Genomic DNA, 16,682 nt, shown 5'->3' on the forward strand with positions numbered 1-16,682 from the left:
GCCGTGACCCCATAATATAGTTCCCCATGTTGTGGTGACCCCCCCAACCACTTATATATCATCGGGTGCCAGGGCTGTGGCCAAAGAAAAGGGGGAAAAATGGTGGACAGCCTTGTTTGGCGACCCCTGTGAAATGGTCATTCGACCCCAAATGGGGTCCCGACCCACAGGTTGAGAACCACTGCACTAGTTAATTGTTCTGACTGTCATAAAAGGGCCAAGTTTGAAGACCCCTGACATAGATCCTGGGATTTATGCTGTTGGTAGGAAGAAATATAAATAAGGCAGCTTCACCATTCCATCTAATTACCAATTTATTGTTTTGGACCTGGTTAAATTAGTGGAAGAAATGAATTCAAAGAGGTCCTCAAATTAGTGAACAGAGAGAAGGTATACTCAGTGTGAGATTCTGTTGGTGGAAACGATTAAGATACAGTATTCCGTCATTCTACCTTTTTATAGATTAAGATTGTACAGATTTTTATAGATTTAAAAGCAGCTATTCCTGTAATATGTTCTGTTTTTTCTTAATAGTTTTCAAAACTAGGAAGCATTAAGTTCTTGAAACTGCTAGATAATACAAAAATACAAAATCTGCATAGCTTCATTAGGTACTTCACACTGCATCCTACATATAACCACTACATGGTGCATTTGGAGAACTTTTGGGAAGGAACGAGGAATGAACATTGTGAAAGTATGCATTTTGATTCAAACAGCAAATAAGATTTTTTTTTTTTTAAATTGAAGGGTCATATTGCCAGGTGGTAATCTAAGATGTTTGGGGAGAGCAGCAAGTTGGAGAATGCTTCCTTTGAAAGATTGCAGAAATAATGAGCAAGTTTTCATGACCAGAAATAATGAGCCATTTTCGGGCTTCATGTTAAAGGAAGGAGACGATTGGAGATGGCAGGGCCACTGGAAAGAACCCTTGTCTGCAGCTTGTTACAGTCTTTGGGATAAGGATACAGGAAGCATTTTGCAGACTTAATTAAATTAGGTTTGGGCCTAATCTTAAAAAGGTCTCTGGTTGCAGCAAGGCATGCTGGAAGACATAATGGTCCTTCTGCCTTTGAAAATATAAATGCCAGCAATGGCTTGCAGCTGGCTCCAGCACTAATTGGAAGATGGGGGCCCCTTGGGCATGTGAGACAGAGGGGATGCCGGAGTCAAGAGGGGCAGGGGCTCTTTGCTCACAGATCTGGAAAATTGAACTTTAAATGTTAATGTTAAGTATAGTCTGATTTTTCCCCAAGTTAAATATAAATAGAGGTACCTAGATAGTTGGAGGGAAAATTGTCTCCCTGTTGAGTGCCAAGGAAGTCCCATTATTGGAATCCAAGAATATTCTCTAGCCTGATGCCCTACAGATGTGCTGGATCCCAGAATTGCTAGACAGTAGAACTCAAAGGCTTTGCTTGCAGGGGATGATGGGAATTGAAAATCACCTTGATGTAGTACACTGTTATAGGTGTGCCTGAAGCAAATCTGGGGTTTCACTGGGTCTCCCTTCCTTGTTTCATCACCATTGTTTAGTTGTTGTCATGAGTACAGCCTACATGTGTATTCCAATTACAGAAACCTGTTATTATTCTTATTAGAGTAAAGAACATGTAAAGCGATAGGACTCTTTAAACTTGTTTGCCTTTGAACCTCGGGACTCAAGAGAATTGGGCCAAAAGCAGAGAAGGCAGCAGAAGAAGAGAGAATCTGATTGGGCAGAGCAGCTGTTGGAATTGAGCATCTTTAAAGCAAGGCTTCTTCCCCATCTTCTGTTAGAAACTAACGGTCCATTGCAAAAGGTGGCCTTTCAGGGCTGAGTACACTAGTAATATGACAGAGAGTCTCCACTGGGCTGCATTCAGATATTATGCTAAATTAGGATTAAACGGTTCTTTATGTTGCTGCCATGGGCCTCATTCTTTAAAATTTGCTTCATAGAAAATATATGTGCTAAGAGTTGACATTGCCTTGATGCAGATATGTCAAACACAAGGCTCGGGGGCCAGATGTGGCCCGCGAAGCCACCTTGGAAACAGTGAGGGAACGGCCCCCGCTGCCTTGGCCCAGGCCGGCCGGGAGGGAGCCATTGTACAATTTTGTGGTGGCCATCTATGCTGAAATGCATTCAGTCTTAGCTCCACAAGGCCGTCTAGAAACAGCGAGGAACCAGCCCCTGTCGCGTCAGCCCCGCCCCCTGGGTGCATGCTGGGGAGGTGTCACCCTTTGTGAGGAATGAAGAAACGGACCATGCCTTGGCGCTTGCCCCGGTCCCACCCTCTTCTGCCAGAGACCCTCAGATCTGTCTCACTCCTGCCCAGGCCCCCACAGGCACCCTTGATGCGAACGATGTAGAGCTGGCCATGCCCACCCAGTAGGCCACACCCACTCCATCCATGCCCATCCAGTAGGCCACACCCACCCGGCCCCCCCAAGGGCAACCACAGTGCTTATGCGGCCCTCAGTGAAATTGAGTTTGACACCCCTGCCTTGATGGCACATAATCATTTTAGAATTACAGGGTCATAACAGGACTATAAGTGGAAAGGGAAAACTTAAGATACTTTTTCCTCTGTTGGTGGGATCAAGTAAATAGCATACCTATTTCATTTTTTTTTTTAAAAAAAAAAAGTTTTATTGAGCTACTTATACTCAGAACAGTAATTTGCCCTCAGCTGTTTGATAGTGTAATCCTTGACTGTTGTATAGACTTTGAAACAAGGCTCGGCCATCTGCTACTAACTCACTAACCATGCTTAATGAACAAGTCATAGTAACTTCCTTTGCATAACCTAGTCCTAGGCCATTACCCTTGGTTTATAAGCCACAATAGGTAGGTTTGCAGAGAACACCTTATGCCAAAGCACAGTGTGTAGGCCCAGTAAAAAAAAAAAAGACCCTTAATATTTTCTCTGATAGATCCTAGTTGAGCTGATCAACAAAATGCTACTGGTAATGCCAGAAAGAGGATCCTCAAATGTGTTGATAAAGGCGGGGAGGGGAAAGATTGCCCTAAGTCAAGGAATCTGGTTGGGGTGGAGAGAAGCAGATGGCCTTGGCCAGCCCAGGGAAAGTGGGGGAGGGGGGGGTTCTTTGTGTGGAATGTAAGAAGTCACAAAAGGGGGTGGGAGAGCAGGGAAAGGAAATTACAGGGATGTTTTTTGGAGGCTTAATATCCTTTGAGGGGCTCGCCCACCCAGCACCAGGCCATCTAAGCAAACAATGGTGAGGTAGCCTAGTATGTTCCTGGGCTGTATTTAATGGGGAAAGGGAGGGGCACACCCGGGTGGGTGGGTGGGGGGGAGACACATAGAATGGCTGCATGAACAATTGTCAACATGTTTTTGAAGCAGGAAAGGAGCACTAAGCTAAATGGCTGGAATTCCTGGAGGATATAGCTGTGAGGCAGTTCAAATCCTGCAGAAGGAGGAGGGATGATGGTGATGATTCCAGAGCACCCAATGCTCTGAGTTGCCCAAGAGCAAAGGCTCCAGTGTGCCAGCTTGGAGGCCACAAGTACCTGCAAATCTGGGCATTCTGTGTCCCAACGCCTTCCACATCCCAAAGCAAGGGGTGTTTAGCAATTTGCAACTTGCACTGTAGAGTTTTGACGTATTAGTGCAGTGGTTCTCAACTTGTGGGTCGGGACCCCATTTGGGGTCGAATGACCATTTCACGGGGGTCGTCAAACAACGCAGTCCGCCATTTTTTCCCCCTTTTCCTTAGCTGTGCTACTCCCTTTTATTCTATTGGCTTTTGAAAGCCAATAGAATAGACTCTCTTGAATAGAGTCTAATTCTATTGGCTTTCAAAAGCCAATAGGAATTGTCCAGGCTGTCTCTGCCCTGCTGAGCCCGCCAAAAGTCCCATTCTGCAAATGGTGCTGAACCAGTTGAGTAGTCCTCGACTTACGCCTGATTGAGTAGTCCTTGACTTACGACTGGTTGGGGGTCGCGGCATTAAAAAGGTTGAGAACTACTGTATTAGTGGGACAGAATAAGTAAATTGTATTTTATTAAGTTGATACCCTGCTTCCTTATCAAAACCATTTCTAAGTGAAGGCATCAAATGGAATTCAGCAGAGGATTGGTGATACTGTAAACTGGGTTCACGAGTCATAAGATGGCTTTGTCATAGGTATGAATACGGCCATTGCATTTGGTATGTTACAGTTCATGGCCCAGCATGATGTAAGAGCCGGCTGCTAAGGGTTATTTGACAAAACGGGTCAAAACAACAAATAACGATCAGCACAAAGCTAAGCCTTAGGCCACCTTTCTTCCGCTTAGCATTCCTCATAGACCCTTATTTCCATTTCCTTTGGGGGTAGTGACTGGAGATTTTTTTATTTTTTTTATTTATTTTTAATATTATCTATATCCAGCTTTGATTATTTTTATAAATAACTCAAGACAGCGAACATACCGAATAGTTCTCCCTCCTCCTATTTTCCCCATAAGAACAAACCTGTGAGGTGAGTTTGGCTGAGAGAGAGAGTGCTTGGCCCAAAATTACCCAGCTGGCTTTTATGCCTTAAGGCAGAGAGAGAACTCACAGACTCCTGATTTCTAGCCTTGTGCCTTTACCACTATATTAATCGACATACTGGGAAACTGCCAAACTGAGAAAATCCTGGTTCACTGAACTACTAAGCAACCTCAAAGATGCTTCCTCCAGACAACCCCAATGACAGAAAAAAGTTGCTTTTATAAATAGCAGTCCTGATACCAGAAAAAAAAAAATGTCACTGGCTATTGCCTAGGGTCACAAAACACACTAGATTAGAGTAAAATTGCCCAAAGTCTCTGCCAGGCACATAAATTTTACATAATAATAATAATAATAATAATAATAATAATAATAATAATAATAATAATAATAATAATAATAATAATAATAATAATAATAGGAGGAGGAGGAAGGGACCTTGGAGGTCATCTAGTCCAACCCCCTGCTCAGGCAGGAAACCCTATACCATTTCAGACAAGTGGAAACCCTATACTCTATACCAGCGGTTCTCAATCTTCGTGTGACGGCGACCCCTGTCACACGGACGCGGCGCCCCCTGAAGGGGAAAAATGGCAGATCGCGTTGTTTCGCGACCCCCGTAAAATGGTCGTTCAACCTCAAATGGGGTCGCGACCCATAGGTTGAGAACCGCTGCTCTATACCATTTCAGACAAACTTTCATGTTAGAGCATTCACAGCTTCTGGAGGCAGGTTGTTCCACTGATTCTTGCTTTTTTTTTCTGCCTACAGTATAAGCATGTAGGGCCAGCTCAGCAATCAGAAATGTGAATCTAGGTAGTGGTAACAGCAGGACAAGCATAAAACCAGTCAGTGGAGTTTTCTAAATAGCTAGTATGTATGTGTGTGTGGGGGGGAAAGAATCGACTCCCAAAGCAACTCTCTTATTTTGGGTACGTTTTGCAAATGTGAGGATTGTCAGATGCCTTTTTCCATGGTGAGGGGGCAGTGGCCGGATTTCTGTCTGCTGTGTTTCCCAGCATGGAGGGGGAGCCCTGCTGCTGGTCCCATTCTGCAGACTGAAATAGGAAGGAAATTCCTTCACTCAGAAATACCTCCTAGGATTTGAGCCCCAGCTGCCCTGGCTCAAATAGATTTTACTCCCGGAAAGTGTGCCATGCCTTCCTGCAGTAAAACTATGCTGCACAATAAGGTGTTTTTCTCCCCCCCCCCTCTTTTTTCCCCCTGTTCAAAATTGTTCCTTTTTGTTTTAAGGAAGCAATAAATCAATTAAAAAGGAAAGAGATGGGAATGAGAAGCAAACAAAATTTCTGAAAAACCATTGTACCTTCTGTCTGGATCTTTGCTGGGTCTTCTCCTCTGCTGTCTGTGAAGCAGCACTCTCTCTGCCCCCCCCCCCTTTAAATAATCAGAAAGTTTAGGAAGCCGGATCATTATGGGCCCAAACTGCCATGCCTGTACTTTTGTCAGATCCATGGGGTTCATCCCTAAAACTCTTGAAATCCTGAACATTTCAAGATATGGACTGGAATCCTGTTGATGTGGACTTTAAAAAAAATAATCCATTCAGCTAAGTTCCATTTGCTGACTAAAAGTACCACAAAGCTGATAATAAAGGCAGACAATCAGTGTTCAATGTATTTTTTACCTTTTTTAAAAAGAAAAGAGTATTGATAAGATAACCTTTATTGTCATTTTTTTACTATGGGCACAACGGCACACATCAAAAATGAAATTTAGTTGCCCGCTCTCAAAGTGAAACATATACATGACACACACCTAAAACATACTATATACAACATATGTATAGACCCACCCCCCTACATATACATGGCAGCAATATATAGAATCTTTGTTTTAAAATACAATATATTGAAACCATCCCAGTGCGGGCTGGAATAAATAAATGTTTAACATCTTATAGGCGGCTCATTTCTCACAGCAAAGGTTTCCGGAAATCTTGAGGGATCGCACTCAAGAAACATTGTCACATCCTTTCCATTTTTCATACCCTTCAATGGTTTGGAAGACAGCCTGATTAATCCTAAAGATCCAGCCCACTTTTATGCAGGTAGTCCTCAATGTACAACCACAATTGGGACCAGAATTTCCATTGCTGAGCAAGACGGTTCTTAAGTGATTTGTGCCCGATTTTATTATCTTTTTTTGTCATGGTTGTTAAACATACCACGTCAGTTAAGTAAATCATGCAGTCATTAAACAAATCTGGCTTCCTCCATTGACTTTGGTTGTAGGAAACTGGCTGGGAAAGTGGCAAATAGTGATTACAAGAACATGAAACACTGAAGCCTTCATAAATACATGCCAGTTGTCGAGCTCCTGAAGGCTGGCTGGAGAGTTCTGGGAGTGGAAGTTTACATGTCTTAAAAGTTACCAAGGTTGAGAAACACCGGTCTAGGTACTTCTGGGGATAACATCAAGGCTTTGTGCTTCAGAGGGACTTAAGAATCTCACCCATTAAAACTCGGCCCCTAACCAGATCTGGCCCCATTCACTTGTGTACTGCACAAAAGGTGGCTTGCTGCTGAACTGGACTAGGGTCTTTGCCAGGCCACTGACTAATTGGGTAGAAAATCTCTCAAAGACACCAAAACAAACAAACACCCATCTGAATCCATGGAAAGTGAGCTCTTCCTATTCTGCACAGACAGCCTGTAATCCAGAACTGATTGGATAGGAATTTGTCCATAAAGATGGGGTTAACTCAACTACAAAAAGTTACCTGAGGGTTCAGGATTACTGTGCAGCCATTTTTTTTTTTAAGTATCTTCATGCATGCTTGATAGCATGGATAAGGTGGAGGGAGAAGAAGGGATTGAGTAATTCCAAGGTTTATTGGCAAGGCTTCAAAACCTCCCCAGGCCAGTGCCGGTCCTTAAATTTAAAGCATGAAACAAGTTTTGTAACTTGCATAATTTCCACAAATCTGCAAAGTTCACCTGTCCCTGTTTGTTGTTCATTGTGGGTTCCTTGATATATTTTTTTTTTACTAATGCATACTTAAGCAAAAAAAGATTCTGCTGATAAATGCATGGAACTTCATAGAGAACATGGAGCTTAGCCACGCTTCACGAACAATCCCAAACATGGAGACAGTGGAGATTCTTGTTTCTACTGAGCAGTTGCTTTAAATGAAGCAGCCTTTTCCAAATTGTGCAAGGCCAGCCAGGTGTCGCCGGGGTCCACCTGTGATGCAGAAAAGGAAGTGGCATTTTCTTTGGTATGGTCAGTCAGAACTGTTGATTTTATTTTAGAAAGGAGTAGTAATAACATGTGAAGAGCTCCATTGCTATGGTTTGCAAAATTGCAGGCAAGTACAGACTGCTAGAAATACATCCTTTCTCTGTAATCATTTCTCCCTCATTCCCTCCCCTACTCCATTTTTAGTATGTATTTCTTTGCATTCCAAGACAAGGCGGTATTCTGAATACTTGGGTGCCTCTGAGGCTGGACTGGCCTATACTGGGATTGGAGGCCAAGTGAGTAGAACAGAGGGAGAATCTGTGAAGGGTTAGTTGTCCTGCCTTTCTAAGCAACCTGCATTAGGGAGAAGCAAATCTTATTAAAAGTATCTAGAGGACTTTCAGGGCATGGCGTTCACCACCACAGGGCTTCTGAATTATCTCTAGAACAGTGTTTCTCAACCTTGGCAATTTTAAGGCATGTGGACTTCAACTCCCAGAATTCCACAGCCAGCAATGCTGGCTGTGGAATTCTGGGAGTTGAAGTCCACATGCCTTAAAATTGTCAAGGTTGAGAAACACTGCTCTAGAATATAAGACTGAAACCTGCGCCATCAGTTGTGGCAATTTTGCCCGGCTGTTCAACACCAACAATTTTAATCTCAGCGAATGGAAGAGGGCTACTTCTGAATCACCTTCCAGAGAAGAAATTTGAATTTTAACTCTGCCACAAGTTGCCTTGGTAGCCTTTCATCGATATGTTTTTTGTTTCCCTAAGCCAGTGATGGCGAACCTTTTAGAGACTGAGTGCCCAAACCGCAACCCAAAATCCACTTATTTATCACAAAGTGCCAGGGCCACATCAGCATTGAGGTGCCCTCAGGGGGAAGAGAGGTGCCTCTGAGTGCCACCTCTGGCACGCAAAAACCAGGGGCGCAAAAACGGGCCACTGTGCTACAAGGTACAAAAATGGCTGCAGACACAAGGTGCTGCACCACGTAAAAACAGGGCAGGGCTAGTGAGTATCACTCAGGCACTATCCCTGCCCCATTTGCAGCGTGTGCGTGCTCGCGGCCCCGTGCACGTATGTAAAATGCTTCCCCCTCCCTTTTCTTCCAGTCCATCAATCGACAATGATTGGTGACCTCTGCTGTACCACCTCTACTCAAGCTTGCTGGTCGGCTGCTTCACCTCCTTTGTGCTGGGCGGGTCTCCTGCTCTGGGCAGGGGTGGCGGCCTGATGAACCTGCTGCTGGCAGCCGTGGCTCACGTGCCAACAGAGAGGGCTCTGAAGGTTCGCCACCACTGCCCTAAGCTGTAACACAGGCATAATAATGGTTTTCCCTTCAGAGTTATTTTCTGTATTCTTCCAACTTGAGAACTGCATATGATGTACTTCATAGAAACAGGAATGGTACACAAAGATTGTTATCATAAGAAAACTATTTAACAAATAAAAATCTGGATCCTGGTTGATGTCTGAAGTCACCGTCCCAGCGATTGTTGCTTTGGCCAATACTTTTTTCCTCCTTTCCACTTCTTCCCCAACATAGGGACCCCTGTGAACCGAATCCCGATCATGGCCAAGCAGGTGCTGGATCTTTATATGCTCTATGTTCTGGTGACCGAGAAGGGAGGCTTGGTGGAAGTGATCAACAAGAAGCTGTGGAGGGAGATCACCAAGGGTCTGAACTTGCCCACCTCCATCACCAGCGCTGCCTTCACACTGCGTACCCAGTAAGTCACAGAAGGACATTCAGGAGGTGCCTTCCCCAATCTGACTTCAGGTCGGGTCAGGCATTTTTATGGAGCAATATTTGTATAGGGAAAGAGGAAGAATTTGTTTTAGTGGACAAATGACTGTGTCATGCATGAAAACTACACAAGAATGAAAGGAGGAATCTCTCCCACTCGGTCCAGTAAGAAAAAGATTCCAATAAAGGAGAATATTTGTAGCTCAGGGTTGAAATGAGGGGTCCTTGATGCTCTCTGAGTTTGGTTGTTTTCTTGCAAACGCTTCATTACCCAAAGTAGATAACATCATCATTACATTGATGGGTAGTGAAACATCTGCAAGAAAGCAACCAAGCTCAGAGAGCACAAAGGACCCTCAAGAAAAAGATGATTTTTTGTTACCCTGTGCAACTGACCTGCAGGAAATTCCCCAGACTGGGGAAGGACCACACTGATTTGAGATAATGGGAGTTGTATCCAATATGGATGGATGGTACCAAGCTGAAAAGGCTTGCACTTCAGACTGCAGTCTCTTAGAGAAAACTAGCTAAATTTCCTAAATTTCCCCAGAATTTAAATCTCTATAGAAAAGCGATCAGTTCCAATACATTAAAAGGATTGTGGAATAGTGGGTCCTGATAACCATTATCCTATTTTGTGAAGTAGAATCAGAAAATAGGAGCCTTCCACCTTGTTCTGCCCTTCCTTGCCTTTTCCCTGACCTCTTTCAGTTCCCTTCCCCCATCTTTTTCATCCACCTTAATCAACACTAAAGTTAATTACTCTGGAATTCAGAAAACCAGGTGGCGGAAGGGGATTTGGGATGGTGGGGGAGGAGTAGAAGGAGAGCTATTAACTTTTTAAAAGCCGGGAGCCTTTAAAAGAGCACCAGCATTTTTTCACAACTCATGTGGATCTTGGAAATGGAAGTTTCTGGATTTTGCATCATATTATCCTGGGCATTTGGTAAACGGAATATTGATCTAAAAGATTTACTTGAGACATCCTTCCTCTGTTCCTCCGTTTAATAGGTTCCCTGAAAAGTTTCCAGAACAATGAATTGGACACATCCGTATCGTTGATATTGGATTGTGTGTTTTGTTTATATCCCACCTTTTTTTAATAAATAACTCAAGGTGGTGAACACATTCAATACTTCTTCCTCCTTTTCCTGTTTTCCCCATAACAACAAGCCTAGGAGATGAGTTGGGCTGAGAGAGAGAGTGACTGGAACAAAGTCACCCACTTGGCTTTCCTGCCGAAGGTGAACTAGAACTCACAGTCTCTTGGCTCCTATCCCTGATGAAAAGGGAGAAAAGGCAATGTGGATGGACGGAGGATATTAATGTTTTTATTAACAACTAGTTTTCTTATCAGCATAGCTGTGTATGTTACATAGCATTTCGATTAAAATTTCCAATCCATGATGGAGGAATCAGCAAATCAAAATTTGCCCGATGTATCAGAAGGGCAGAATCTAGTAGTGAAGGCACCAGGCTAGAAATCAGGCGACAAGTTCTAGTCCTGCCTTAGGCATGAAAGCCAGATCAAGGACTCATATAGCAATCATACAAGGTTTCTGAATGGCAATTCATGCATTTTCTTACAGTTGTTATAACAAACCTGTAAGGGAGATCACTTTTAAATGCCTATATACATTTATATTTATATAAATATAAATGTGGTGTTAAGCAAGTACAGGTAGTTGTTGACTTCAACCGTTCATTTAACAACAGTTCGAAGTTACAGTGGCACTGAAAAAAGTGATTTACAACCCGTACTTGCACTTAAAACCGTCATGGCATCTCCATGTTGATGAGATCAGAGGAACTTGGCATCCGGCATGTATTTGTGATGGTTAGAGTGTTCTGGTGCCATGTGATTGCTATTTGCAACCGCCCAGCTAGCTTCTGACAAACAAAGTCAATTGAGGAACCTGGATTCAAAGTACAGGTACTCCTCAACTTACAACAGTTCATTTAGTGATCGTTCGAAGTTAGAACCGAAAAAAGTGACTTAATGACCATTTTTCACACTTATGACCATTGCAGAATCCCCGTGGTCATGTGATCAAAATTCAGATGCTAGACAACTGACTCACACGGCCATTTCAGTGTCCCAGGGTCACGTGGTTACCTTTTGCGACCTGACAAGCAAAGTCAATGGGAAAGCCAGGTTCACTTAACAACCATGTTACTAATATAACAACTACAATGATTCACTTAACAATTATGGCAAGAAAGATTGTAAAGTGAGGCAAAATTCACTTAACAAATGTCTCACTTAGCAACAAAACATTTGGGCTCAATTGTGGTCAAAAATCAAGGACTACCTGTCCTTAAGAGTCATATTTGGTACTTTGGATTATGCTAAATTATTTTCTCTCTAAAAAACCAGCCCATTCCACTGTACCAATACAGCTTGTCCTCACTTGGGACCAGCAACTCTGTTGCTAAGTGATGCAGTTATAAAGTAAAATGTCACATGACTGTGCGAACTTACATCACCAATTCTGGATACAGTTGTGTTAAGTGAATCGCCCATAATTGTTCAATGCAGTGTCTCATGATCGTGACTTGCGATCTCCTGCTGGCTTTCCCACTGACTTTGCTTGTGGGAGGTCAACTGTGAAAGTTGCCAGTGGTGATTGTGTGACCACAGGACACAATGACTGCCATAAAAGCACTCTGGATGTCAGTCACCCAAATCTCAATCACATGTCCATGGAGACAATATGACGGCTGCAAGTTTGAGAAAGAGTTGTAAACCTATTTTTTCAGTGCTATTGTAACTTTGAACAGTTGCTGAACAAGCAGTCGTTAAGCAAGAGCTACCTCTTTTGGTCTGGTACATTATATAAATTCACCAGTGTAATACATTGGCAGATTTAAAATACAATAAAAAAAGTTGCTGCTGTTTGTTGGAGTCTATTAAATTAAGCAGCCATGATTTTTGTGTATCTCTTTTTTGTCTCCAAAAGATATATGAAGTACTTATATCCATACGAGTGCGAGAAAAGAGGGCTGAGTAACCCCAATGAACTCCAAGCAGCCATTGACAGCAACCGGCGAGAAGGCCGTCGGCAAGGATTCAGTGGTTCAATCTTTACTTATTCTCCCAGTGGCACTCATACCATGTTGTCTTCACCCAAGCTTCAAGTACCAACCTTGGGACTGACCTCAACCACTAATGGCAGCCCCATTGCCCCTGTTCCAAAAATCAAGAAAGGTAACTTTTTGCACCCTCTCCTGAGAAAAATGTGCTGAACATTCCAAGGAGTCTTCCTGGTGGCTTCCACTCCCACAATCCCTAGGGGCTGTGCTGGGCTAAAGATTGTGGGAGGAGAAGTTCAAAGACTGGAGGGTACCAGGTTATGGAATTTCTTTTATATCTTCATTTAAGCACTGCAGATGTAATTACGTGGTGCTGAGTTGCAGTGAATTTAGTATGCTGATCTCTTAATTAGCAGGTGGGGTTTTTCACATCAAATATAATGGGAAGATTAGTGGGGGAGAGGCTTTCTCGCACCTTGGAGTAGTCATTAAAAGTTCTATTAGAGCCCTTGAATGCTGTTTCCTTAAAACGATGGTATACAGGTGGTCCTCACTTAACCATTTGTTCAGTCACCGTCTGAACTTAGGATGGTGCTAAACAAGTACTTACAACCAGCCCTTGTACTTGAGATGGTCACAGTGTCCCGCAGTCACACAATTGCCATTTTCTACCTCCTTTGCTGGCTTTCTACAATCAAAACAAGTCAATGATAAGTCAGCAGGAGGTTGCAAATGGCAACCACATGGTGCCTTGCTTAATGACCCATGGCAATGCACTGAACAATAGCAGCAGAAGTGTTAGAATTCCTGTTGCTAAGTGGCACAGTCATGTGATATCATGCTTTACCACTGTACTGCATGGCAGTGAAATTTGGGGTCCTGTTATTAAGTGAGGACTACCTGTACAAGAACTTGGGGTAGAAAGGCAGTTGACTTGGGTCTCACATAGGTAGCCCATCCAAAGAATTTGAAATGAGGACGTGACTAATGTGTTTCACTGCCTTGAGTGAAAAGTAATCAGTTAAAATATAATCTAGAATTGCACATTCTCATTTACTGGATCATTGACTTAATTCAGGTTAATAAAAACAATGACATAAAGATACCATCAACATAAAATGCTGTGAGAAAAAAGGGTTTGTGTGGGGTGGTAGGAATGAATGTTTTGCTCCTGGGCTTCTCAGAACTTCGAGGGGGAAAAAAGGTTCTGCCTTTCGTAGTTAACTTCAAAATGTTATAGCATATTTTTTGCTCTTTATAGTAGCTTTCTTAATTCTCCACAGCTAGAAATACTGTTCTAAAGTCCACAGTGGCCAGACCAAGAGTGTTCTAACTGGGTTGCATGCATCAAGAAAAATGTTGCTTGTTTAAGATAAGCAGCTTCATTCAGGCAATACAATTGCTCAGGCAGCAGAGAACTTTAGTGAAGGAGAAAAGGCTGCAGTCAGGCAGTGCCACAGTGTAATAGAGAAGCGCCTTATTCTTTTTTTGGGTGGATGACTTCTACCTGTAAGAGCACTGCCTGAATCAGCTAATGTCTACCCCCAGATTTGGTACCAAGTCTAAAAGTTGATGCATAATGAAATTCTGCAGACTGGGTTTGGGCTCAGAACATCTGAATCTTGCAAAGAAAGATGTTGCAGAGGGAAACATTAAACGAACATGAGAGTTTAGAGTCCCTAAAATGAGTCAGATGGAAAGGCTTGAGCATGTGAGGAATAGGATTGTGCTCCCTTCAAAAATGACTTTGGAAGAAAGACTACAGATCTTGCAGAAGTACAGCAGCTGTATTATTCATTAAAAAAAAAAAAGCCCAACTTTTTTTTGTAATTTTCATGTAAGCTTTAAAAAAGCAGCTGCAACTACCTTTAAGTATTGGATTAATTTAAGTTTAATTACTTCTGTTAACACTATCTTCCTGAAATTATGGGAGCAGTCTCCTAGAGAGATTATAATTTTATCAGCTGCACCTATTTTATGTATGTGTTTTCTAAAAAAAAAAAAAAAAGCCCTAGAACAGGGGTGTCAAATTGCCGGCCCACGGACCAGACGTGTCATCCGGAAGCTGCGTCCACCCCATTGCCGGCAATGACAAAACTGTCCCGATACATTGCGCGATGTCACGAGTTTGACATGTCTGCCCTAGAACCATTGAAGTCACCTCTCCCATCACTTTCCCCCCACACCAGAGGAAGATTCTGCGATTCCTATTGCGGTGCCCACCCGCCTACCTGTCTCACTAGCAAGCCATCCTGTCGTCGCAGCGCAGGCTGCAGCTGTGCAAGCAGCAGCCGCCCAAGCTGCTGTAGCTGCTCAGGCTGCCGCGTTGGAACAGCTACGGGAGAAGCTGGAATCGGGAGAGCCCCCAGAAAAGAAGATGGCACTTGTGACAGACGAACAGCAGCGTCTGATGCAACGGGCAATCCAACAAAACTTGCTCGCCATGACTGCTCAGCTGCCAATGAGCATCCGGATCAATAGTCAAGGAGCCCGCTCACCAGGTTGGTGGGTTACTGCATGTTCCCTCCCTTTCCTCAAAGATTGATAGTCACAGCAGACTTGAGGTAGAGATGGATGGAAGCCACACACCTCCTACCCCTGCCCTAGCCCAAGGGTTGTTTAGGATTGCCTCATATTGGAGCCTGAAGCATTCAGGGTACAGGTAATCCTCACTTACCAATGGCAATAGGGACCAGAATCCCTGTCACTAAGCAGTATGGTCATTAAACGGAACATCTTATGACTGCGACTTGTGACTTCCTGCCGGCTTCCCCATTGACTTTGCTGGTCAGAAGCTCGCTGTAAAGGTAACAAATGGTGATGGTGCATGCTGGTTGTCAAGTGCTTGAATCATGACCAGGGGACCCTGCACTGGCTTTAGCTTTATTTTCAGCACTGTCTTAGGTTTGAGCAGTCCCTGAATGATGTTGGTAAGTGAGGACTATCCTGTCTTCACTTACCAACACTCCCATTAAGAAAGCATTTTGTAACTATTATTGAAGGAGAAAGGTGTGACTCTGTTGCTAGAAAGTTTATTTTCCAAGTAAAGTTCTGTTATGGTCTTGTTTTCATTATATGCTGCTCAGAATCATGTTTTCTGAGATGGGCGGGTATATACAGTGGTACTCAACTTAGGACTGGTCACTTAACAACATCTCAAAGTTAAGATGGACCTTCCCAAAAACTATTTATGATCCATTTTTGGAATTACGATGGCCACATAACACACATCCCACAAATCACACAATGGCATTTTGAGCACTTGGCAACCTGCTCAAAAAGCTTTATGGCTTTTTGCTCTGTGTCCTGCAATCATATGACTGTGATTTGCAACTTTTTTGGCTAGTTTCTGGAGTTTATTTCTGGTTTCCAGCAAAAAACAGCCTTTGGGGACTGTGGCATTTGCTTAACGACTACAGCAGCTTAACAGCTGTTGAAAAAAAATGTAAAATGTGATGAATAAAAATAAAAAAGGATAGATTTTTAAAATCTGTGTAAATAATGTGAATCAAACAAGTTTGCATTATTTCTTTCATTTCCGCCAGCTGTGTTTTTTCTGCATCATTTTATCCTGCTTTAACTAGGCCTGGATTGATAACTGAGTGCTCAGACCAGAAAGTAATCACTGACATTTTTATAAGTCTACAAATCCCATCCCCAATTCAGTGAAAATTGAATTCGGTGTCTTTTGATGATACCATTAAAAATTCAAGCTGTCAGGATCTTCCTTTTTTTTTTTTTTTTTTACCAAGTTTTTAACATATTCAGAAGATCCAAGTGGCTGAACACTTGCCTTGATTTTTCCATTTACAATATTGACATGTCCTTATTTTCAGGCTTACACATTTAATTTCCAGCTTATAATGTGTAGCCCCAGAGTTAATTTATTGCTGCTTTAAGCTAATCTCTTGCCACACAAAGATCGGTTTTTGAAACTAAAAAAGAGCTCTCTTTATTCTTTTGCAGAAAACCGCCAAGACTCTTCCATGAATCTGGCTGCCAACGGCACCAGTAGCATTAGCATGTCAGTCGAGATTAATGGCATCGTGTATGCAGGTAAGGGGAAAATGCAGTTGGGACTTAGAGAAAATGGTTGGCCATGCCCATTTGAGGCGAGAGTTGATTGTTCTGTAAACCGTGTCACGTAATATTAACTTAGAAAAAGATGGCAAATTTGCAGGTGGATGGTGAGCATCCAGTTCCT

General features: G+C 42.9%; 1 protein-coding gene across 2 annotated transcripts in view; it reads left to right on the forward strand.

Annotated features, from left to right (window-relative positions):
* The window catches only part of ARID3A (AT-rich interaction domain 3A), a 79,752-nt gene that overhangs the window by 55,018 nt on the left and 8,052 nt on the right, over positions 1-16,682 (forward strand). For both annotated transcript variants that reach the window (XM_039334736.1, XM_039334737.1), the window contains exons 5-8: positions 9,245-9,428; positions 12,406-12,653; positions 14,668-14,979; positions 16,445-16,534. In XM_039334736.1, the coding sequence (XP_039190670.1) occupies positions 9,245-9,428; positions 12,406-12,653; positions 14,668-14,979; positions 16,445-16,534 (834 nt within the window). The remainder of the gene's footprint in view (positions 1-9,244; positions 9,429-12,405; positions 12,654-14,667; positions 14,980-16,444; positions 16,535-16,682) is intronic.

The sequence above is a fragment of the Crotalus tigris genome, unplaced genomic scaffold (assembly GCF_016545835.1).
Source record: "Crotalus tigris isolate CLP2741 ecotype Arizona unplaced genomic scaffold, ASM1654583v1 scf7180000017633.3093840, whole genome shotgun sequence".
Classification (NCBI taxonomy): domain Eukaryota; kingdom Metazoa; phylum Chordata; class Lepidosauria; order Squamata; family Viperidae; genus Crotalus; species Crotalus tigris.